Source organism: Palaemon carinicauda, chromosome 14 (assembly GCF_036898095.1).
Source record: "Palaemon carinicauda isolate YSFRI2023 chromosome 14, ASM3689809v2, whole genome shotgun sequence".
Taxonomy (NCBI): Eukaryota; Metazoa; Arthropoda; class Malacostraca; order Decapoda; family Palaemonidae; genus Palaemon; species Palaemon carinicauda.
The window spans coordinates 52,684,798-52,710,447 of NC_090738.1; the positions used below are offsets into that span (position 1 = coordinate 52,684,798).

The window sequence follows — 25,650 nt, forward strand, 5'->3', positions numbered from 1 at the left end:
CAGTTTTTGAGCAATGAAGACTCTTTTTCACTCAAAGATTCACTTCTAACTGAAGTCTTGATCTCCTGGTTCTTGTTACTAGAACTTAAATTTAAGGAATTATTGGGTCCTTTTAAGAATAATTGAATGCATGATTATCAGTTTTGCCCTTGTAATCTGTGAAGTAGCTGTCTATGGTGCGATTTCTACTACTTGCAAACCGTTGAATGGTAAAATCCAACTCATCAAGTTCATCAGGACGACAGTCGTTAGATATTTGCAAATGAATTCCCTTTGGAATTCCCTTAAAGAATAGCAGTCAAGTAGCCAATTCCTCCCAAGCAAGTGATGTAAGGGTATCTTTGCATTTAGTTACAGCATATTTTGTTTGATCAAAAATATGTGTAAAAGAATCTTGTGCCACAAAATTAAGATTAACTGTCTTGAATAAAATATCAATGGTTCTCTTATACAGTGAAAATTAATCAGCCTTGCTAAGAGTGTCTTAGTATGGCTGAAAATAACTTGTGGGAAGCAATAATCCCAATATATTTCGTTTTTCTTTGTCACCCACATTTTTATTATTCAACTTTCTTTCTAAACAATCGAAAAATTCATTCATAGATTCAGTCTTCTCATCAAATTTATTACTTGTCTGCACAAAGTTTTTCACAATAATGGACTTTTTTTCTATGTCGGAAATAGTTGACAAAGTACTCACTTGTGTGGCAGTATTATTGAGAAATCCATATTTAATAAGGAGTTTGTCACGTTTCATAGCAATAAATGAGTCACGACCACTGATCTCTTTATCATTTGGAAATAAAAGAGCTGTTTGTTCCGTAACTGGAATACAAACCACGCTATTTAATTGGGGGGATGTTACTTTCGGCGTAGCTGAAATGACGAGCCATTAAATTTTAACGAGGGTATACTACTCATAACGCTAGTTAGCGGGGGTAGGGGAGGGTACCGTGTTACTGCCCCCCTCACACACCTGTGATTGAGCTCACTTTGCTTTTGGCTCGGATGGTGAACGGACGTTGCCGCTCTTCATCCTTGCCGAATATCGGCAGCCATTAATGACTTTTGCTTTTTCTTTTTCTCTTAGTGTGTGTTTGTGAAGTTGACTTCTGCGACCACGTGCACCTGCCCTGGACTCTCCGGCCGCCCTTTTGGGACGCTTATGTCGGCGGTGGAGACTGATCCTCACACCCTTTGTCCTGTACAGTATACATAGGCCAATGGTGTGATAGTGAAAATAAGTGTAATGAGTGTAGGGAGTGGTCTTCCTCCCAGTTGGAGAGGTTTGGGTGACGGTGGAAGAAGAAGTCCAAACGGAATATTTCTCCTTCGAAGGGAGAAAAACTTTGCTGCGAGTCCAACATCAGGAGGAGACCAACAAGAATCAGAACATGCATTCTGGCAGGTTCTGACTAATGCGGGTTGTCAATGGGTTTTCCGACCCAGAGATACCCCCTCGAGAGGGCAAAGACACGGTCTTAGACCGCGTCTTCGGCCCTCAGAAACGCTCAAAGACCAGTGCAACCTTTCCCTTGTCTCAGGGGTTGAAGAGTACCAGGGACAAGATCGCCCAACAGCTCTCTGAGTTTGTCTCCTCCAACCGTGCTGGCTCTACAAACAGGCCCCTCCCACCTCCTCGCGTACAGCAGAGGAGGTACTTTGAGATTCTGGAGGAGCCCAGTTCAGCTCTTCCCTTTCATCACTCTCTAGAAGAGCTAACCAGGGGAGTCCCTCTTGAGAGACTCTTCAGCCAGCAGGTCTCTTTCTCGGCGGCCGAAGTCCTTAACCAAGAAAAGGTCACTAAGTATGCGATGCAAGCTACTTCGTGGCTGGACATCTGGTTAGGGACCTTGGGTCTCCTGATATGATCCAAGGATTTCTCCAAGGAGTGTACCAGTAAGGCAATGGAGACCTTTTTACTCTCAGGCACTCGCACAATCGAGTTTCTTGCCCACCAAGTCTCGAACTTGTGGGCAAACACTATCTTGAAATGTCGAGATGCAGTGTCTGAGAGGTTCCACCAACAGGTCCCCAGCGTCGAGATAAATAGGCTCAGACATTCCTCCCTTGAGGGGGCCGACCTGTTTGAGCCTAGAGACGTGGAACAAGCTGCTGAGAGGTAGAGGAAGTCTCATCGAGACTCCCTCCTCCATAGGGCTTTGACATCCAAGCCCTATAAACCTCCAGCACCTCAGCAGTCCCGTCCAACCAAGACCGTGACGACAAAACCAGCAGCGAAGACAACGATGTCTAATAAGCCCTTTCCTGTGAAGGACAGGAAAGGCAAAAAGTCCTCCAAGGGAAGAAAGAATCGTAGAGGGAGCGGCCGAGGCCGCAAATGCTAGGATAAGCACTCCCCCTGCATTTCCACCAGTGGGGGGATGCCTTCAAAGTTTCTCAGACAGGTGGAAGCAACTCAGGGCCAATTCCTGGACAATCTCCGTGATCCGTCTAGGAATCTAGTGTCAATAGACTCCCTTGCCATGGGATCGGCAAGGGGGCAGGCTCTTCGGGCAAAACTCCAGACCCTGTTGAAGAAGGGCGCTCTCCAAGAGGTCCATGACGGGTCCCCAGGCTTCTTCAGTCGACTCTTTCTTGTAAGAAAGGCGTCTGGAGGCTAGAGACCAGTCGTCGACCTCTCAGCCCTGAACAAGTTTGTCAAACAAACTCCGTTCAGCATGGAGACGGCAGACACTGTCAGATTAGCAGTAAGACCTCAGGACTTCTTGTGTACACTGGGCCTAAAGGACGCATACTTCCAGATCCCAGTCCATCCGTCTTCAAGAAAGTACTTAAGATTCAGCCTAGACAACAGAAAGTACTAGTTCAAGGTGCGGTGCTTCAGTCTTTCCACAGCACCTCAAGTTTTCACCAGAGTGTTTGTCCTAGTGTTATCTTGGGCACACAGGATTGGCATCCATCTCCTCCGTTACCTGGACGACTGGCTAATCCTAGTAGACTCGGTGTCAACCCTTTTTCAACACAGAGACAAACTTCTGAGACTTTGCCAAGATCTGGGGATCATGGTAAATCTCGAGAGGTCTTCTCTGCTTCCTACACAGAGACTGGTATATCTAGGCATGATTATAGACACCAATCTCCACAAAGCCTTCCCATCAGACGACAGGATAACAAGGCTGAGAAAGGTCGCAAGACATTTTCTCAGACGAGAAGAACTTCCAGCCCAAACGTGGTTACGTCTTCTCGGTCACCTTTCATCGCTGGCCCGTCTAGTTCCCAATGGTCGCCTCAGGGTGAGATCCCTCCAGTGGCAACTCAAGTCCCGGTGAAATCAGACTCACAATTCCCCGGACATCCGGATCCCCATGGGATCAGCGGAACTGACAGACCTCCAGTGGTGGAGGGCAGACGAGAACCTACGAAAGGGAGTAGATCTTCTCATCCTCCCCCCGGATTTTAATGCTGTTCTCAGACGCTCCAAAAAAAGGGTGGGGGCCCACATGCTGCACTACACGACCTCAGGCCTCTGGTCAGAGTCAGAAGACTACCTCCACATAAATCTCCTAGAGATGAAGGCCGTCTTTTTGGCCCTTCAACAGTTCCAGGCTTACATTAACAAGCAAGGAGGTACTTTTTCGCAGCAGTAGAGATACTGAGATGGGCCGAAATCCACTCGATACCACTATCGGCACGCTTCGTTCTGGCTAAGAAGAATGTGCTTGCCGACAACCTGAGCAGAGCATCTCTGGTAGTGAGTACCAAGTGGTCTTTGGATCATCTAGTAGCCAACAAAGTCCTGACTTTGTGGGGTTCTCCGACTGTGGACCTCTTCACAACGGCCCTGAACTTCAGGCTCCTGCTGTATTGTTCTTGAGTCCCAGACCCCAAGGCTCTCTGGCAAGATGCATTCCAACAACGGTGGGACAACATCAAAATTTATGCCTCTCCCCCGTTCTGTCTGATGAGGAGGGTACTCAACAAGACCAGAACATTGGTCAATCTTTCAATGACCCTCATAGCTCCGCTATGGCATCACACAGAACATGCCAACATGTTCCACAAAGCCGTAGCTTCGCTACGACTTCACGCCTGGAGACTATCCAGCATCTCCTCTCTCAGAGAGGATTTTCGCAACAAGTTGTGACTAGGATGTCTGGATACCTGCGTAAGTCATCAGCAGCAGTCTACCAGGCAAAGTGGAAAGTCTTCTGTGGTTGGTGTTGTGGAAGGGGCATCTCTCCTCTCGATGCCACTATTACAGCAATAGCGGAGTTCCTCATTTATTTGCGTAATGTCAGTCTCGGCAGTAAAAGGCTATTGCTCAGCCTTAAGCCTCACCTTCAGACTGCAAGGAATGGACATTTCTTCATCGCTAGAACTTTCCTTACTCCTACGGAGTTATGAACTTACCTGTCCTTAGTCAGAAGTGAGACCTCCCCCATGGAACGTGGTTCGAATTCTCAGGTCTCGTAAGAGACCTCCCTATGAACCATTATGCCAGGCAACCGATCGCCACCTGACTAGGAAGACAGTGTTCCTGCTAGCTTTGGCTTCGGCCAAACGAGTCAGTGAACTTCATGGTCTCTCATACAACATCGCCCATTCAAGGGAATGGGGAGAGGTAATGTTCAGCTTCGTCCCTGAGTTTATTGGTAAGACTCAGAACCCAGGAGTAGCGGATCCACGATTCGACTCCTTCTGGATTTCTAGTCTCTGTACTGTAAAAGATGACTCAGACCATCTCTTACTATGCCCAGTGAGGAGTTTGAGGCTGTATCTTAAGGGAACAGCTGCAGCCCGTCCCTGTGTGCCTGCACTATTCGTCAGCACAGAAAAGACCAAGAGGAGGGTCACCAAGAACACCATCTCAGCATGGATTCGCATGGCCAGACCCTCCTTCACGTCGTCCCAGAGCTCATGATGTCAGGGCCGTAGCTACGTCCCTGGCATTCAAGAGAAACTTCTCAGTGATGCAGGTTCTGCAAGCTGGGGTGTGGAATCGTCAGACCACATTCACATCCCACTACCTGCAAGACGTGACCCACAGGGGACTCAATACCTTTTCTTTCGGTCCTGTGGTGGCTGCACAACACCTGGTTTAAAACTCAAGCTCCTTATTGGACAAGTAGCAGAAGGTTGAGGGAATTGTTACCCGGTTTTAGTCTGCGTGAATGAAAAGATTTGACTGGCCCTTATTCTTTTCTTCATTCTCCCCTCTCTTGGGGAAAGCAGCATCCTGGGTTCTCTGCACAGCTGACCTCAAACCACTACAGGTAAACCATGCTCCCTTGTGTAACTAGTTTTTCCTTCTAAAGAACTCGGAATAACTTTACCTGGAGAGTCACACTTCTACATACCTCAACACACAGCTTGCGGAGGTCGTGGACTAGCGAGCTGCGAGGACTCCTTATTTTTGAGTACTGACATACTCAGATAAGGAGCCCCTGGGTAAAGCCAAAAGCCAGATTGGCTGGGACGTCCACCGTACCTAATGGGTGATTCACCCCTATTAAATAGCGTGGTTTGTATTCCAGTTATGGAACAAATAACAAATTCGTAGATAATTTGTATTTTTCCTAACTGTACAAACCTTAGCTATTTAAGCAAACTTACCCGCCAGCCCTATCCCCCTTAAAGTCCTACCTCCAAGCAAAGTGGACTCAATCACAGGTGTGTTGGGGGGGGGGGGGGGGGTTAGCAAGTTACCCTCCCCTACCCGCATTAACTAGCGGTATGGGTAGTTAACCCTCGTTAAAATTTAGTGGCTCGTCATTTCAGCTACGACGAAAGGTTTGTATAGTTAGGAAAAGTACAAATTATCTACGAATTTGTCATGTTATCAATAACACTTTCCTATTCACTGCGAAAGTGCTGTAGATTACCAGTAGCCCTTGCCCCTGATTTTGAATTTACGCAAGAAAAATTACGGTTAAGGCTTGTATTAAAACCACTCCGCAATAATGGCATCAGAGAGTATAATAGTGATAGAAAGCACACACTTCTAATAAAAAAATGCATTTAGAAAAAACTGCATCAACTGTTCACATAGCAAAATGGCAAATGCCTTTCTTGGGCGTAGCCTGCGTAAATACAACATAGTTGATCCTGGCAGAGTCGCTATATTCACTTTTACGCGGTCTCTTTATTCCTTTGTAGTGAATTCTTGTAGATCACGAGTGAATATTATTTATTTTTATGGCAGAAGCAGTAGTTTTCAATTCCCTATAGTTTCAGGTTCCGAGTTAGACGGTAGGCTTACAATTATCCAGATATTGTACTGGAACAACGGCTATGGCGTTCAACCACTTACCCACGCTAGTCCTTTTGGGTTTCCAACGGAGGCACAAGATGCTGAACTTGAGACGACTTTGTTCAGACAAGTACAGGGCACTTACAAGTACTGATGGGGCCAGTAGCATGTTGCAAATACACTATAATTAGTTAAAACAGTTGACGACTGCAAATAAAGTTGAACAATTTACAAGAATGACACTCTTGGAGTTGCTTCCATAAGCTTGTGACTCCAACTGACTTCCTAACTTGTGGCTCGAACTTCTAACGTATTTTTGTTTTAATTTTATAAGTGTTTAATTTAAAAAATCACAAATTCAGAATCACTTCCATGAAATTAAATTGCAAAAAATAAACAATTATAAATAAAATAAAATAAATTTCTTTTCCTCCTTAACACTGTCGTAATTTTATTTGTAATTTTAACTGAAACTACGAATTCTCTACTGGCTACATAAAGAGACAATTCAAATACAGAAACAGACACACTACTACAACTGTACACATCACTAGAATACGGAGTCTAATTCTGGGCTCCGAGTATTTGGGAAGCAGTTCCAACACTGAGGCAACTTGGATATACACAGAGATGGAACGTTTGAACTTATTTGATGCTCAAACTCGACAACTAAGGGGACAGTTAATAGAGGCATTCAAAATTCTTGAAACAAATAACAAATATAGATTACAACAATATATTGAAGCTTAGCACAAATTCCAGAGGTATGGGATGCAAACTGGAATTGAAAAGATACAACACCTATCAATGTGGAAATTTCTTTACATACAAAATAGCAAATACTTGCAATAGATTTCCAGCAGATGTAGTAAACATTAACACATCAAACGAGTTCAAGAATAAGTTAGACAAGATCATAAGAATTTTTCTTAAATTCTTAAACTAAATCACTCTACCAAAGATTAAAGGGAGTCTCTGTGGATGGACTAAAAAGTCTTTGAGACATCCAAAATCTTTGTAACTTCTTGTAACACACACACACACACACTCTCTCTCTCTCTCTCTCTCTCTCTCTCTCTCTCTCTCTCTCTCTCTCTCTCTCTCTCTCTCTCTCTCTCTCTCTCTCTCTCTCAGGGCAGAATTATGCTGATTCTAGCTATCAGTTTTTTGTTTATCATATACCTTAGGAATTATACATTATAGGCTACTTTTGGTGTTAAAGGAAGAAAAATTATATTTTCATTACATTTCTGTATAACGTAAAGTCCATTGTTACTGACTAGCACTTCTATATCTTCGAAGGCTATTGATTGTGGAATTATTACGGAATAGCAGTCACTTCAATGTTTATAAAGTTTTTTTTTTTTTTTTTTTTATTACACAAAATCACAGTTTCACCATTATTTTGAGAAAATTACATAAAAACATATTTCTGAAAAATTATTCTATAATCACTTCACCATGAAGGGAGAAGTATTTTGGTTGTTTAGAGTGAAATACGATAGATAATAAAGCCAACTTTTGAAAATTTTTAAATATTTAACTTAGCCGGTGAATATATAATAGCTGCAACTCTGCGGCTCGACAGAAAACACACTCAAAAAACTCGCGAGCGATCGCTATGAAGGTTGCGGGTGTGCCCACCAGCGCCAACTGTCGGCCAGATACCACTCTTGTATGTAAACAAAACCTTCAATTCTTCTCTGTCGACGTTGACGACAAGACGTATTCATACTCGCTGTAGAACCTGGAGTTTTCTTAACATATTTGGTGAAGTACTTCATTTTGGTTTGAGCTTTCGCAGTACAGGTGTTTTATCTTCAACTTAAATCTTGAACTCGTTTTTGGATAGATTTAATTTTTGATGACTTTGGATTGTTTTTTTGGACTTTCCTTGACTTTTAAATGGCCGACCCTTCCCTCAGTACGGAAGTGTGTTTAGGCTTTTAGCAATTATCTTATCACGTTATAAATTAATTATAGATTTTCCTCTATATATTTTATATCTCAACCGCCTTTATTAGGCCTCTTCGATTAGCTTTCCATTGATAATAAACATCAAAATAAATTTTAATGATTTGTTTATATGCGACCTTTCCTGAGAGTAGGCGGTCCTAACTTGGAAACCGAAGTTAAACAACGTTGAGCCCTTTCAATCGTAAATAGCTTTTAAAGAGCTAATGATTTAAAACTTATTAAGTGAATATTTTTTGATAGATATTTTATGAAAGATTTTCTTTGAATAGTCTTCGTACTGTTTCAAAGATGAACTAACGTTTAGTTTATTTATGCTACGCAGTTTGCGCTCTATCGTTACGATAGAGAGAGAGAGAGTATCACGGTTTCACTTTGCAGAAAGAGTAAATCGATTCTGACGTTTTGTTCATTCTTCTTTCAAAGCTTAAATGTTTTAAATTCTATTTTAAAGGAACTTTTTAATTGAAAAACCTTTCAGTTTTTTCCTTTGGTCAAATAACCTGTTTTTTGGACGAAACGTAAGTGGGCTCTTCTCTTAGGTGCGAAATCAAGAGAGAGAGAGAGAGAGAGATAGAGACGGAGGGAGAGAGAGGAGAGAAAACGTTCCGATCTTTATCTTGTCCCAAGCGGGTAACGTTGTTCTCGAGTTACTCTCGTCCCTAGTCTCTGTACGGGGAGAAAGGATAAAACGTTTTTAGTTTTTTATTCTCGTCCCAAGGCAATGTACGGTGAGAGATTGAAAACGTAGTTTTGAATGAACTAGTGTTTAGTCTCTTCCCCAGCCACTGATTTTTTTATCTTAAAATATGTTTACTGTTTTTTGCTGGTATTAATGTGCTTACATTATACGACTGATTTCGCAATTACAACCTTTTGATGAGGGTAGAATTGCGTTTCAGGTAGAAATCAGTTTTATTCATACCTAATGTGAATTGTTAAAAAATTAGATTTCAGTGAAATAAGTGCAAAACAGAAAATCGTAGTGATAAAGTGATATTGCGCAAAGTGTTATCAGTGTTGCGACCGAGGGTTCGTCTGTTCGTGCCTGTCGTTCGCCTAGTCCGGGACCTCTTGCAAGCTCCCAAGCCCAGGGGAGAAGTAATGTCGTACGACTTATGGGTTCGAGAGGCCTTGATCAGCGAACAGACGTTCCCTCTATGGTATCGGGTGTATCTTACCAAGATCACCCCTACCATAAGGCGAGAGAGACGATTTTCTCCTCGTCATCCGAAGGCTTTTCGCATAAGAAACCGTGTAACAAGGTTTCGAGGCCCTTTAAGCGAAAGTCAGTCCTTTCAGGACAGGTCCAGCGTCCTGGTTTTAACCATTAGGACAGCTCTGACCCTTTGCAGTCATCGGAAGACTGCTCGCCGCCTAACAAAAGCGTAACACAGACTCCGAGAGTCTTTTTGTAGGCAAGGTTTTGCGGTCACAGACGTTACCCTTGTCTCTTACCGCAACCATTCCCGTTGATCCTAAATGGGTTGTACGGCAAGACATGCAGAATAAGCTTGCCTCCCTTATGGAAGACTATTCTACCGATAAGTCCGTTGAGCCTAGCCGTTTATCTCGTCGAGATCCTGGCCTTCAGTCACCCTAACGTTCCTTTGTGCGTCCTGTTGACGTTGGCGTAGCCAAGTCACGTCAGTCAGGTTGTTTAGAACCACACTCGATGCGGTCTCGTGTGGATTTTCAGCCACATTTGGACGTTAGGCCACTTGCTGATGCTCCTGTTGACGTTCAGGACGTTCGCTAACAATCGGAGTTGACTTGTTTTGACGCTGAGCGTCAACCTCCGCATTCTAGAGTTGTTTTGACTGCTCAGTCTAGGCGGTCAAAGCAGTCTCGAGTGGACGCTGTGCGTCCTCACGCACCTGTTGTTGTTGACAGTTCACAGACTGTCAAGCAGTTACATGACGTTGCGTCCTGGTCTCACGCACCTGTTGTTGATGACAGTTCACAGACTGTCAAGCAGTTACATGACGTTGCGTCCTGGTCCGCTACTAATGCACCAGTGCGTGTGGACTCTGCTTGTAAAGCATTGCCACCACGGTAGGTCTCTCCCTTGCTTGAGACTCTGCTATTATCGGACAAGGTTCCTTCAGATGAGGAAGTTGCTGTTCCCCCTCATGCTGATTTTTAAGGATCTTTGTCCGGATCTTTTTGCAACTGCTGCTCCTCGTTCGCCTAAACGTCAGAGCTTACACTAGGCCTAGCTACTTCGAAGCCGTTGTTTTATAAGCTAGTGCTCTCTCATTCTTCTAAGAGAGCTTTACGTTTGCTAGGCGACTGGTTTATCACCAGGAGGAGTTTGGGGGAGACAGCCTTTGCTTTACCTTCTTTCAACTGGCTTATAGAGCGAGAGTCTGATATGACACGAGAGAAGTTCTCGGCTTGGGAGTTCCTGCCTCTGCCCAGATAGACTTCTCAAACCTCATAGACTCTCCCTGGCGCCTGGCCATGAGACGCTCCAAGATTTTACAGGTCGACTTCACAGCTATTTTCGAGCCTTTGAAGTTTTGCTGTACAATTATGTCATGCATAAACAAGGCTTTGGCAGCCATGTTCACTGCAGGAGTACGTAAGAGGCAAGTGCGCTCAATGTGTTCATTGTCAAGACAAACTTCACGATGAAGTCTACCAGGCTGTCTTGACAGCATTTATGGAAGACGACTGGATGGTCTCTCTTGACCTTCAGGAGGCATACTTCCACATTCCTATACACCCGGATTCCCAACCGTTTCTGAGGTTTTGTTTACAGGAATGTGGGGTACCAGTTTCGAGCCCTGTGCTTTGGCCTCAGTCCTGCGCCTCTCGTGTTTACGAGGCTCATGAGGAATGTGGCAAAATCCCTCCATCTATCGGGGATCCGAGCCTCCCTGTACTTGGACGACTGGCTTCTCAGAGCATCGTCCAGTCTTCACTGTCTGCAGGATCTACATTGGACGTTGAGTCTGGCCAGGGAGTTGGGACTTTTGGTCAACCTAAAAGTCCCAACTGATCCCATCCCAGATTATTCTATATTTGGGGATGGAGATTCGCAGTCAAGCCCTGCTCGAAGTCCAACTAATGCTGAAACGAAACGTTTATTCAGTCAGGAGTTGGAACAGTCTCGTAGGGACTCTCTCATCCCTGGAGCAGTTTGTCTCACTAGGGAGACTACACCTTCTGCTTCTCCGGTTCCATCTAGCCTTTCACTGGAACTAGGACAAGACATTAGAGATGGTATCATTCCCAGTCTCCGAACCAGTAAAGGCATGCCTGAAATGGTGGGACAGCAATATCAGTCTGAGAGAGGGACTATCCCTAGCAGTCAAGAACCCAAACCATGTGTTGTCCTCAGACGCGTCGGATTTGGGTTGGGGTGCGACCCTGGACGGTCGGGAATGCTCGGGTCTGTGGACCTCAAGTCAGAAGAGCATGCACATCAACGGCAAGGAGCTATTAGCAGTCCACTTGGCCTTGATGATATTAGAAGGCTTTTTCGAAACTTAGTGGTAGAGGCAACTCAGACAACACCACAACTTTGGCGTACATCTCCAAGCAAGGAGGCACACACTCCTTCACGCTGCTCGAGATCGCAAGGGACCTTCTCTTATGGTCAAGAATTCGAGGCATCTCTCTGTTGACGAGATTCATCCAGGGGGACTTGAACGTCTTGGCAGACTGTCTCAGTCGGAGGGGTCAGGTGATACCCACGGAATGGACCCTCCACAATGACGTGGGCAAGAGTCTTTGGGCTACTTGGGGTCAACCCACCATAGACCTCTTTGCCTCCTCGTTGACCAAAAGGTTTCCAATCTATTGCTCTCCAGTCCTAGATACAGAAGCAATCTACATAGACGCGTTTCTACTGGATTGGTCTTTTCTGGACTTATATGCATTCCCACCATTCAAGATAGTCAACAAGGTACTGCAGAAGTTCGCCTCTCACGAAGGGACAAGGTTGACGTTGGTTGCTACCCTCTGGCCCGCGAGAGAGTGGTGCACCGAGGTACTTCAATGGCTGGTAGACTTTCCAAGAAGTCTTCCTCTAACGGTAGATCTGTTACGTCAGCCCCACGTAAAGAATGTCCATCAAAGCCTCCCCGCTCTTCGTCTGACTTCCTTCAGACTATCGAAAGACACTCAAGAGCTAGAGGCTTTTCGAAGGAGGCAGCCAGTGCGATTGCAAGAGCGAGGAGAGCTTCTACCATTAGAGTATACCAGTCGAAGTGGGAAGTCTTTCGAGACTGGTGCAAGTCAGCATCTGTGTCCTCGTCCAGTACCTCTGTAGCCCAAATCGCAGATTTTCTTTTACATCTGAGAAAGGTTCACTCCCTTTCAGCTCCCACGATTAAGGGCTACAGGAGCATGTTAGCTTCGGTCTTTCGACATAGAGGCTTAGATCTTTCCAACAATAAAGATCTCCAAGATCTCCTTAAGTCTTTCGAGACCTCTAAGGAACGTCGTTTGGCAACTCCTGGATGGAACTTAGACGTGGTCCTAAGGTTCCTCATGTCAGACAGGTTTGAGCCATTACATTCAGCCTCCCTGAAGGATCTCACCCTCAAGACACTTTTCCTAGTGTGCTTGGCTTCGGCTAAAAGGGTCAATGAACTTCATGCCTTCAGTAAGAACATCGGCTTTTCTACAGAAAAAAGCCATTTGTTCACTTCAACTTGGTTTCCTGGCCAAAAATGAACTGCCTTCTCGTCCTTGGCCTAAATCTTTTGATATTCCTTGCTTATCAGAGATCGTAGGCAACGAACTGGAAAGAGTATTATGTCCTGTTAGAGCTCTTAAGTTCGATTTAGCTCGTACTAAGTCATTACGAGGGAAATATGAGGCATTATGGTGCTCAGTTAAGAAACCTTCATTGCCTATGTCAAAGAATGCTTTGTCATTTTTTATCAGATTTTTTTAATACGAGAAGCTCATTCTCACTTGAATGAGAAAGACCGATGTTTGCTTAAGGTTAAGACGCACGAAGTTAGAGATACAGCAACCTCCGTGGCCTTCAAGCAAAATAAATCTTTGCAAAGTATTATGGACGCGACTTTTCGGAGAAGCAAGTCAGTGTTCGCGTCATTTTACTTAAAAGATGTCCAGACTCTTTACGAGGACTGCTACACACTGGGTCCATTCGTTGCAGCGAGTGCAGTAGTGGGTGAGGGTTCTACCACTACACTTCCCTAATTCCAATATCCTTTTAATCTGTCTCTTGAAATGTTTTTAATATTGTTTTATGGGTTGTTCGGAAGGCTAAGAAGCCTTTCGCATCCTGGTTGATTTGGCGGGTGGTCAAAGTCATTTCTTGAGAGCGCCCAGATTAGGGGTTTGATGAGGTCCTGTTGTATGGGTTGCAACCCTTGATACTTCAGCTCCTGGGAGTCTTTCAGCATCCTAAGAGGATCGCTGGGCTCCGTGAGGAAGACAGACTTACAAGGCAGAGTAATCGTCTAAGTCAACTTCCTTACCAGGTACCTATATATTTTGGTTTTGTTATATTGATAACTGTCAAAATGAAAAAACTCATAGCTTATACGCTGTAAACATAATTAACTCTGGTCTCTACCCACCTCCTTGGGTGTGAATCAGCTATTATATATTCACCGGCTAAGTTAAATATTTAAAAATGATATTTTAATTATAAAATAAATTTTTTAATATACTTACCCGGTGAATATATAAATTAAATGACCCTCCCTTCCTCCCCAATAGAGACGCAGCGGGACGAGAAGAATTGAAGGTTTTGTTTACATACAAGAGTGGTATCTGGCCGACAGTTGGCGCTGGTGGGCACACCCGCAACCTTCATAGCGATCGCTCGCGAGTTTTTTGAGTGTGTTTTCTGTCGAGCCGCAGAGTTGCAGCTATTATATATTCACCGGGTAAGTATATTCAAAAATTTATTTTATAATTAAAATATCATTTTCTGTAATTATCAGTAAAACAAAAAACATGGAAATGAAGATTTTTATAGACCAATGTGGTAACGTATCTGTTTGGTTCTAACAGAGAGACAAGGTGAATGCACTAACATTCAACAAGACAACAAGCGTATATAGGCTATATATATAGTTGAGAACAAGTAAGAGAAAATTCAAACAGTACAAGACAAGAGATAGCAAGCTTAAAGAGGTTAATATTATCAGTGCAGGAGAGGGCAAGAGATGCAAAAGAAAGGAAATACCGTTATAGTTTACTAGCGTGTGTTATTCAACTACATGGGGCAGCTGAAGTGTTTTCCTAAAGTTGCATATTGGAAATGAAGGGCTTACCCAGCTCCAGGAACATGCTTTATGGCCCAGATTCATAAGTCTAAATCCAAAGGTTTTTTCAGTGAAATTTATGATTGTATTGAGTAATTTTCTCTCAAAGGCTGAAGTAGTTTTCTTAGTGTGTTTTGGATCAGGTAAATATTGCTAATTGGCACGATAGATTCTTTTCTGAATGTTGAATGTAGTAGAATCATGTGATTCTCACAATACTCTTTGTTTCAGTATTGAAGGAGAATACATCCCTCTTGAGGGAGATGAAGTAACCTACCGTTTGTGTCCAATTCCTCCCAAAAGGGAAAAATGTCAAGCCACCCATGTTAAGATCATCAACTTTACACCTGAGGTTCATCATCGCTGGGACTGTTTACCTGAAGAGGAGCATCATCAAACTTAAGATTCATGTACTGTACTTTCCAAGAATGTTTAGGGCCTGCTCTTTATAGTTACAAGGCATTTAAGGTAATCGTAAGAGGTTGCATTTTCTTACATTCATACGGTTTTGCTTTTGCCATATTATAGAAAATTGTATTGGTTTGATATTTTTTCCATACTAATTTAAACTAGATAGAGACAACTGGCGAAATCTAACCGAGGCCCTTTGCGTCAATATGTGTAGATGATGATGAATTTGAATGAAAGTTTTTTTCATATTGAAGTGAACCTCCTGCATTGGATAGTTACTCTGTACTTTATATATATATTGATACTTCTTGGTTTTAGGTTATCCTTTAAATTTAGCTGTCCCAATTTATATTAACATCGGCGGTAAAGTTCAGGATTCTACGGTATGTTTGAAACATTCATAGATGGTGGAAATACGAAGGATTTGGGAAAATTTAATTGTTGTGTATGCCAAAGCATTAATTTACCTATTTGTCTTACTTTGCAGAGGTACAGTATATAAGATAAAAGATTTGACAATGATTGCCTTTGGGCAGTAGCTATGTTTGAATTTGACCAAAAACCGAATTTGTTTGTAGGGTTTTTTTCAGGTTCGACTCACTGTCCAAAAAAATAGAAGTTGAGTGCTTCATTCTTTAAATATGTATGCATTTATATTTAGAATATGTTGTCTTAAGATTTTTCATGCTCATTATAATTGTTAGGTATGTTTATTAAAGTGACTTGAATTTGATAACATTGCCCTTTTATATCACATTTTTCATTGGCTGTACCATCATTTCAGATATTTTTTTAGAACAAAATACATTAACTTGGCATGGTTAAACGAAGTTCAGTACTTGGTTGTTTTAGTTATATGGGCTGTAGAAATTTAACTACTTATTGAATATTTTTTTGTGTTACTCAGCTATTGTACCTTCTTTGAATTTTGCTTTACGTTACTTTTGAAGTTTCTTGACCAGTGTTCACTTGTAGTTCTTGTAGGAAAATTTAAGCAATTTGTCTGTAGATATTTTTTTTTTTCATAATTAGCAGAGTAGTAACTACTTGATTGAAGTGTTTTAATATTGTTATAGTTACAAAGCTTGGCTGATATCTTTGTGTGTGTGTGACCTACCTACCTTCAAGTTCATATAAATTATAAGTTACATGACTGGAAAATATAGAGGTTAAGTTTAAAGAATTTTTTTGATAATTAGCTGTTTTTTTTATTACTTTCCCTGTTCAATTTTTATACACTACAGTATTGATGCTTATTGAACACCTTTTGCTTTTTATGTATTGATATAGATGGACTTGTGGTCAATGTAAATTGTACTTGTTTGCTTAGTGTTTCTGTAAAAATTGAAAAATAAGTTTGTGAAATGTGTCTATATACTGTATTAGGTGTGCCTGTTATCAGCCTTGGGCCTTGTTGTGGTAGTAGTGTAGAGAATATCTTATGGGAAAAACTATTTATCCTTACAGTCATCCCAAGTATTTCTCAACATTCTTCAAAACTTTTGAAACTTTTGCATGTGATATGTGGGGTATGCAGATCCCATGGCATTGCATTTGCTCAGCATTAATGATATAAGAGTTTTTTTTGGTGAAGCCCAATGAATTCTTAATTCATTGTAAACTTTAGGATAATAGTATTTGCTGAACTTTTCCTATTCAACTTTGGATATATTATTTCACACTTGGATATTTCAGAAACTTTGAACATAAATGACCATCATTCTGTATATCTTTTGATTAGTCTCATCATGATATTTATAGACTGGTAGTGCAACATTTTGAAGCTGCACACTAATAAGATATTGATGATACATCATATATGGTCACTATTTGTGAGAGTACTTACAGTACTCTATTCTGTAGTGAAGAATTATTTCAAATTTATAAGGGGTATGCAAAGCATTCTGAATGTTAATGTAAATTAATTTATGATTATTAAATGAAGGAAATAGGTAAGTTTGCATATCCAAAGCTGTTTGCTATTATCTTAATGGAAAATAGTAGGAAAGGTGATAATATTAAAGGGTGTCCAAGACAATAATGATAATAGGAAGGGAATAATAAGTTATTCAAATTATTTTGGTATCAATACTCATCATGGGATGTGCATCACTTGTTGACCTAGTGGATTTTAAAATACATTTGGCTAAAAGTAAAGCTCGGTCTATGTTTTGTCTGTTAGTATTCATAAGCAAAATGCAGCTGAAATTTAGTTGTGTCCCTTTTTAATCAGTATAACCTTGTTAGGAAATAAAGACTGGAAAATTATCAAATTTTAATCATATCTTGGAATTTTGATTATTATTTTTCATAAAATAAAAAAGTTGTAGGGAGTATTGGAATCTTGCATGTATTTTTGTATGTACTATATGTTAATTGTATTAATATAATATCCCTACTAGCAGGTTAATGTACAGTATTATATATGTAAATGAGGATTTTTTCATATATGTCATCATTTGTGATGATTTAAGACCTGTGGATGATTAGTAGTAGTAGTTTCGTGTAATCGTGAAGTTTCAGCATATGTAGGCCCGGACAGGAAAATAAAATTTTTGGGCTCTATGTATTTTGTGAAGGTAGGTCTATAATGAAATAGATGCCTTCATTGCAAAGTAAACAAAATGGAATAATAGGTGGCTTTGGGTTGATTTAGTCTTGAACTAAGCCTTCAAGTAATAAGTGATAATGTTTACCAGTTATCTGATACATGGCACCCCTTACATTTACAGTACAGTAATTTTTTTTTTTTAGAATTAGTAGCCTTGATGTCAGTTGTGTTCTCAGGACTGTTGGCATATCCTTATTGCTGTAAAATTTTGATTAATGAGGGCCATTATATTATTTAACAGTATAATTCTTTATTGTAAAGAATAGAAGTGGTTTTGATGGTTACTGTAGGTCATAAGCTTGTGAAGCTTTGCTGTTGAAAGAAGGCCGACCAATCTTGAAAATTAAAAAGGAAATAAAAGTGCATTCTGTCTGTTTATTTTTGTGCATAAAGAATTTTATTAATGCAGGTATATATTCTTCTTCAGTATATGCTGTAATTTTTGCCAGATGGTGAACACTGATTTATCATATCTTTATAGTGCTCTCTAGATAATTCTAGGGGATAATGATTTTAGTAATTCTTTTCACTTTTGCAAGTGGTATATCGTGTAAGGGAAATGTTTGTTTAAACCATAGAATGTTATTTTTCTAAATCAGTTTTATATCCATCTATATATTCAGCCCATAACTTTTACTGTATTATACAGTGTAACTTTTATTTTTTTATAACTTTGTATATGGGGAGTGCTAGTACCTCATGGCATTGTTACTTCAGTTTAACATTACAACTACACCAGAATTGTAGACACTTATTTTTTATCTCTTACTGGAATTTGAAATTCTTCTGTTATATTTGCTTTGTTCCTATATGAATACAAGCCATTGTCCTTTAAATGGCGCAATGACTTGAGTGAAGCTGGAACGCTCGTTGAAAATTTTAACGAGGTAAACATAGTTGCTGGCGGGAGGAATGTAAAGCAACCCTCTCTTTGACTTAAGCTGCAGTTCATTATACTCATATTGCTCTAGTGCCTCATAAATTCAGATATTTTAATTTTTTACTTTTTCTTTTAGATGGAATATAATATTGTAGTATTTCCTAAAAACTGTAAATGCCAGACAGGTTTCTGTGATACCTGTCATTATCTAATATCCTGTATTTGTTTCGGTCAGATGACATCTCTGTTGTTGTTTTATCCCTTGTGAGCGTAGCCTTACAACTATAACAATGTGAGCCTAAAGAAGTTGGTTTTATTGTCCGAGGAAGTTCTGCTTCCGTCGAGTGTTAAGGGGAGGGGCATTGCCTTTCCAAGTGTGTCTTCCTCACTCAGGAATGGCATTAAGATGTATATCCTGCTTGTGCTGTCTCTTCGTGAGTCAATGGGGTCTCTTTCCCCTTGAAACTGTTGTCATCGGCTATGTAGAATAGGAACTTCAAGTTCTCCCTTCTCCTCTGCCTCATTTTGTACAACATCTTAGAAGAACAGCAAGTATACGATGTCATCGTAAAAGTCAAGGAAGATTGATCAATTTTTGCAATTCCTTAGAGAACAGCAAGTATAAGATGTCATTGTAAAAGTCTAGGAAGACTGATCGTTAGGAGTCATGTATATGATTCCTACTGTTTCTTTCCCCGGGGGAGAGGCAGTGTGGTACGGAGAATATTTCATAAGGTGAAATGGTGCTCACCCATCTACTACCTGTGCTCAATTTCTAATGGGAACGAGCATGTCCACTGTCGGTAGAAATGAAGCACTTCCCCATTCTTTCCCTTTCCTGGATGGTTGACACACACACACACACACACACACTCACTCACTCTCTCTCTCTCTCTCTCTCTCTCTCTCTCTCTCTCTCTCTCTCTCTCTCTCTCTCTCTCTCTCTCTCTTTCCTAAGAAGTGCGCACAAGATTAGTGGATGAAGGGTGCCTCCCATCTTCCACTATACTTGATGATCGAACAATCTCTCTCCCTCTCTAGAGAGAGAGAAGTGGTTGTGTGCCAAAAAATATCTCATTCTGGTAAGAAGTATAGGTACGCATTGCTCCTGCTACCTGTGCTTGGTCATGTACTGAGGGGAATATGTGCCAAAAATTATCCCTTAGTTGGAAGAAAGGTTGACACACCTCTCGGTATCGTAATAAGTGCAGTGCTCTCAACTCTACATACGGATGCTGCTACTTCTGGAAAAGAAGTAGTAGTCTGTTGAAGTACAAGAAGAACGAGCAGCCACAGGTTTTTGACTAACTGATCTCTCCCCATGTACACGTAGGAGGGACAGTGAGTTCTCTACTGTGAATGTATCCACTCTAGAAAGGTTTTCAAGTACGTTATCACTTTGAATGCAAGACAAGAGGATATGTATGAGGAATCCCTGAGAATATGTTTCAGTTGAGGATATAGTGCGTTTAAAAAGCAAGAAAGGATCCTTTTTAAGAGGAAAACAGCCCTGAGCAGTAATCCCCCCACCCCCACCCCCACCCCACCGAGACCCAACTCATCTCTATTTGTCGGATTTCCATGAAATTGGTCTCCACACTCCCAATCACCGGAATCATCAATGAGCAAGATTTTATATGCAGAGACTGTTTCATGATTCAAGAGACTGGTTCATGATAAAAGATCTTCCCATGCTTTGGAGATTTTTCCAGATGTCAAGATCTTCCAACTTGTTTGCATGATGGGGAATTGGAACAGGTGATTTCTCCATGTCTGATCTCAGTGCTAGTACAATCGCCGAGATGTCACCTCGTGCTAATACAATTGTCAGCAGGGCCCCTCGCCAACAAAGGACAATTACACTTTCCTTTAGTCTATTTGAGCATGAGAGCCAGAAGCAGTTTGTCTCCGAAGGAGCCCAATTATTGTTTAATTTTCCCTTCTTCCTCTACAGGGGTATTGCCCTATTCTATTAACAGGTAGGCCAGTGAATGCCCTAAGGGGAAGAAGGATTCTTCGAACAACATCAAATTAATTATTGACATAGGCAGAGATTTTCAAGAATGTCTGATCTCCAAGGGTTTTTCACTCCATGATATTGACCTCCTGAGGCAACCTCTACACCTCTTAGGGGAGGGATAACAGCCATTGATTGGCACTTTGAAAGCCCTCCAAGGTCTAACCCGCCTTTGTGATGCCTTTATCGGTTCTTCCTCGCAAAAATTTGTAAGGATAAAATCATATTTCTCAACCCGAGGAATTACTCTAGTGCTATTTTTCTAACCCAAGGAACTACTTCTGTTCCAGCCGATCAAGTAGATTGTGCCCCACACTTTCTCGACATTGGAGGTTTTGCATGCCAGAGGAAGTATCTGTTTTTTATTCAGTGATGGCAGCGTTGACAACAAGAACCAGGGGAAAGACTTGGGCAGGACATATCATTCTTGGGCTTGGAGACTGCTAGCATGGAAGCTGATTCCAGTACTAACTTCAAAACAATTTCCTGATTTGACAACTGTTTGGCTGCAGCCATAAACCTCCTCGAATCAATGCTCTAGGACCGAGAAAATCATCTTTCTGTTTGCCACAATCTAAGAATTGTGTTTAGTCAGTAAGTCCTTTCAATGACCATGCCGAGGATAGAATACTGGAGTATGCTGATAAATACATCGAACAATCGTATCGGCAAATGTAGGGAGGTAGTGCAGCCATGTAACTAAGAACATCCAGTTTGATGGTGAAAATGTCTTTTGAGACACCACATCATTAGAGGACTCGTTCTGCATGGACTCCTTCACCAGCAATTTCTCCATTATTATTATTATTATTACTAGCTAAGCTATTATCCTAGTTCGAAAAGCAGGATGCTATAAGGCCAAGAGCTCCAACAGAGAAAAATAGCCCAATGAGGAAAGTGTCACTGATTAGCAGCCAGTAATTTCCTTACTTCTGGTTTCAGTGGAATAGGAAATGCTGGACAGTCGGGTCTGATGTCTGAATGAGTAGAACCACACCAGGAGAGTTCCACTCATTTCTCCACCTCCCAGGATCCTGCTGTTAATAGACATATCTCAGGAGGGGTGAGATACACACCTTGGGAGCCAGATCACCTTGGTGGTATGGTTCACGGAAATAAACACTTACATATCAACCTGCTGGAAGGCAAATCAATGCTTATTAGAATTGTAAGATTTCCAACAGTGTGATAGGACACCCGGTATCATTGAAGAATGACAAATCCACTGTTGTGACTTCTCAACAAGCAAAAGTGTGCCTTTTGGCAAACCCTTTTCAAATGAGCAAAGCAAGTACATGCCTGGGCAGCCGACAATGTGATAGAGCTGTCAGTCAGGTTCATTCCAAAGAAGAGGAATGTTCTAATAGATACACTCAATCGTCTGAGAGACAGTGTAGGACTAGAGGGGTCCCCACATATGTATGGAGTAGAAAGGCTTTTTGCTTTACGGGGATCACCATTGGAGGACCTGTTCACCTCCTGGTTTATCTAGAACTTCCAGTATACTGCTCGCCAGTTCCAGAACATGCATCCACTAGGCTGCTCTCCAGTTCCAGGAACTTTGTAGCATTTGGGACACCATCCAACACACCGGGTACTTTCTTGACTATCCTTTTGTTCCCTTTTACTTTGTTTACCAATTACTCAGCAGTCTGTTGATGACATTGGTCTCAGGATACCCCTGGCAGCTTCTAAGTCCCACAGGGCAGGTCATATCTGAATTAATTGATTCTCCTTTTCAAGGAACTAGGAGAACTACCCTTATTTTGTTAGTGGTATCATAGAGGGGACACTTCTCCGGTCAAACTCTCTCTGCAGTGGATTGCGGTTCTCCTCCTCCTTCATCAAGGAAAACTTTTCTCAGTTTCCAAGGTAAAAGACTGTCACTCAGCCTTTAACCAGGTCTCTTACTGAAGAACTCAGACCTTTCCTTTTCAGAGAAATAGCCTAGGCTCAGCAGTACCTTTGAACGTTCTTCCCTCTCCAAGAGCTCAAGCCTCCTTTTGGGATCGCTCAAATCCTCAAGTATCTCGAGTGGACCAGGCATGAGCCATAGAAATGGGCATCAGATAAAACTTGACCCTAAAATTGCTCATAGTCCTTGATCTTGATATTGCAAATAAGTGTTCTGTACAGCTTTTAACATGAGTCATTCTCTAAAGAAGCTCATCCTGTTCTTTGATCCATAGTCCATGTCCAAGATCCAAAATTTAGCTGTGCACAAACTCTAAATTCTAGTTCTTCATTTCTTCCTCACAAGTGGGGTTGAAGATGATTCACAAGTGGGGTTTAAGATGACTCCCTCTTTTCTGGTTTGAAAATACGCTGATGCTACCTAAAGAACTCCGGTCCCATTGTGAAGCACCAAAGAGACTTCCCATTACCAAAAGTGTAAAGAAGATATCTAGAAACATTGCTTCTTTTGACTTGTGCATGATCAGACTTGCTGATCCATCCTGATTCAAGTGCATACTCAGATATGTCAGATATGCTTATTCTTTGGGATGAACCTGTCACTGGAGCATGTCCTGAAGACAGTAGTCTGGAATGACAGACAATCTTCACTGCCCACTACCTACAGATTCCTGGATAGCCATAGCTTTGATTCTGCAGTAGTTACTCAATAATTCTTGTTGCAAACCTAGTTTGCTCTTGGACAAGAAGCATCTTGTCCAATATAGAGATCGGGACATAAGTATCATAGGAGAGGTGAGAATGTCTGGCCTTTCTCCTCATCCCCTCCACTGAGGTGCCGCAGTCATTACTTTGTGTTGGGCTGGATGCTAGGTACAGGTTAACCTCGCGATTGAGTATCTCTTTACAGAAGAGCAGAAGGATGGATGAAATGTATGCAAGCCCTTTTCTCATAATGACCATATATTCAGACAACATATTATAGTTCCTCCATGACTGCCTACCAGTCTCTTGGTAGGGACCTAGCCAAACACCTGCAACATCTTTATGCTAAGGTAATTAGGAGGTTGGTGCTCTTCCTCAAGGTCAAAGTGCATTTACATTTCCAGGATTAGTAAACCAGTCAGTTTGGTTATATGGACTTTCTCCCTCTATGGGATGAGTTGTCTATAAAAGGACAATGGTTTATATCTGTAGGGAAAAGTCACAAATTTTAGAATTTGTATTTTTCCTACTATACAAGCCTGAGTCTTTTAAGTTTCACTGCATTCCTCAACCATGCTGTAAGTCATAGGTTAAGGTCAAAGTGAGGGTTACTATACCTGACAAGTGGGTGCGGTGTACCCTTCACCCACCACTATGTTCACCTCGTTAAAAATTTAGATGGCTATTCGAGCTTCGCTAAAGTCATACTCTTAAAGGATGCTGGTTTATAAAAATACAAATCACTTTTAAATTTTGTAATTTTTTTTATACCCATACTCCCCCCCCACCATCGGCTTGTATTTTTTACCCTTGGGCCTGAGGTAGTTAATGCTTTTTAAGTTATTACTGCAACAAACTTTACATAGGAAGAAACAGAAATTGAAAATTATAGATAATTTTGCTGTGTTATTTGGAAAGGGATTCATGTAGTCCAGTCTGTGTGGTTGTTTTAATTTTTATGCCATAATGCTTAGTTTATGAGCCTGTGGAAATGGAAATTATTGCTTTAAGCATGGTTTATTTCCCTTTTAGCATTACAATTACAATCAATCTCTCTCTCTCTCTCTCTCTCTCTCTCTCTCTCTCTCTCTCTCTCTCTCTCTCTCTCTCTCTCTCTCTCTCTTTTTTTTGAAGAGATATTTAACGAAACCCCTCCCTTAAAATAAGTAAACCTTAATTTTCTCTATTAATTAATACGGAAAAATTTTAGATCTACAAATGTTCTTTACTAACATGAATCACAAAGTACCAAGGCAAAGTAGGAAATTGGTACCTGTACTGTAAATTATAGCATGTTTTTAGGAATTTCCAAAAATTTGATGTTGTTAACTGCTTGCTTGAATGTTAATGGTTTCGCAGAGCACAACACACCTCAAAATAGATTTATATTTAATGAAGCTGCTCTGGAGGTTACTATTTTTGGAAATCCTTAGACCTGTAAGATTATATTAACTTGAATAAATATTATGGAATTTAGTAAACAAGCTGCTTATTATGCAAAAATATTTCATGTTAACTTGTAAAGCATTGATTTAAATCTGGCTTATATGTCTAAATTTATATGCTGATTATGCTTGATATTGTTTATACTACAAGAGTTGCATTTATATTTTAAATTTTGATATAATTGAGTACAATTTTGCTAGCCTTATCATCTTTGGAAAATTTGCATGAAGTCAGAAAATGTTTGCTTTACTGTAGTCACGTTAAACTATCCATAATATCCATTACTTCACTCAGTATGAAATTGATTCACAGGTTTGCATTCCAGCTGCTGTGACAGTGCCAATTTAGGATTAATAGCTCTTTGTTTTAAACCTTTTATGCAAAGAGATTTACAAATAGGTTTAGTTATGGATTATTCCTTTTGTCAGATATGAAGTTGCTAGGTATTATTTTGTGGATAATGGTAAATTTTTTTCATAAGTTAAATTGATGATAAGATTTGATTGTAGATTACAGTTGCCTCAAATTACACTTGAAATATACAAAGGAACAATTGGTCTCTTTGATTCAAAGAGGAAACACTTGAAAAATGTTAAACAGTGGATGAAGTTAGTACAGTATTTAGAGATGGTTGTGAATGTAACTTTATAACACATTCCTGTTTTGACTTATTTTTTTTATCTACCATACTGCTCCTCTGATATTTTCCTGTTTGTTAGGAATAGGATAAAGTTAAGAATATTTTTTTCTCAGCATAATGATTCATTGCTTATAAAGTCTGCAGATGTGTGACACAGTACAGTACTTAGGAAAGTAAAGATGTTGCAGCCTTTTTACACATCTCAGACTAGTACCGAAGTGTAAGATTTTTTCTTACTGTATGGTTGTTTTAAAAGAACTTGGATGCTTACATGGTACAGTATTTCTGTTTTTGTGTGCGTACCGATGTATAAACCATAGTTCAGTGTGTCTGTTATTTCACAGTTTATGATAAACAAATCATTACTAAATTTAGATTTGTTACTATGTTTGCAAGTAGTGGAACTGGTTGGTGAGATTGTCTAGGAGAAGAAACCTCTTCTTCTCATGCTAGTTAAGTACCTTTTTACCAGGTCTTCATCAAGAAAAGGTTCTTTGTCATTGAATGACCAGTGTTTAATAGATTTTTTATATATTGTATTTCTTCCTCCAACTTTGGATTTTGTTATAAGTGCACAATTA

The 25,650-nt window shown here is 40.8% G+C and overlaps 1 protein-coding gene across 2 annotated transcripts in view; it reads left to right on the top strand.

Moving 5' to 3' along the window:
• The window catches only part of LOC137653588 (cold shock domain-containing protein CG9705), an 86,177-nt gene that overhangs the window by 43,383 nt on the left and 17,144 nt on the right, over positions 1-25,650 (top strand). Inside the window, exon 4 of one of the 2 annotated variants that reach the window (XR_011046521.1) lies at positions 14,677-14,913. Coding sequence is in view for 1 of the 2 variants with exons in the window: in XM_068387120.1 (XP_068243221.1) it covers positions 14,677-14,848 (172 nt within the window). In the remaining variant the exon portion in view is untranslated. Of the gene's footprint in view, positions 1-14,676; positions 15,032-25,650 lie in introns of those variants that run through there. The other variant, XM_068387120.1, reaches the window with a different exon arrangement.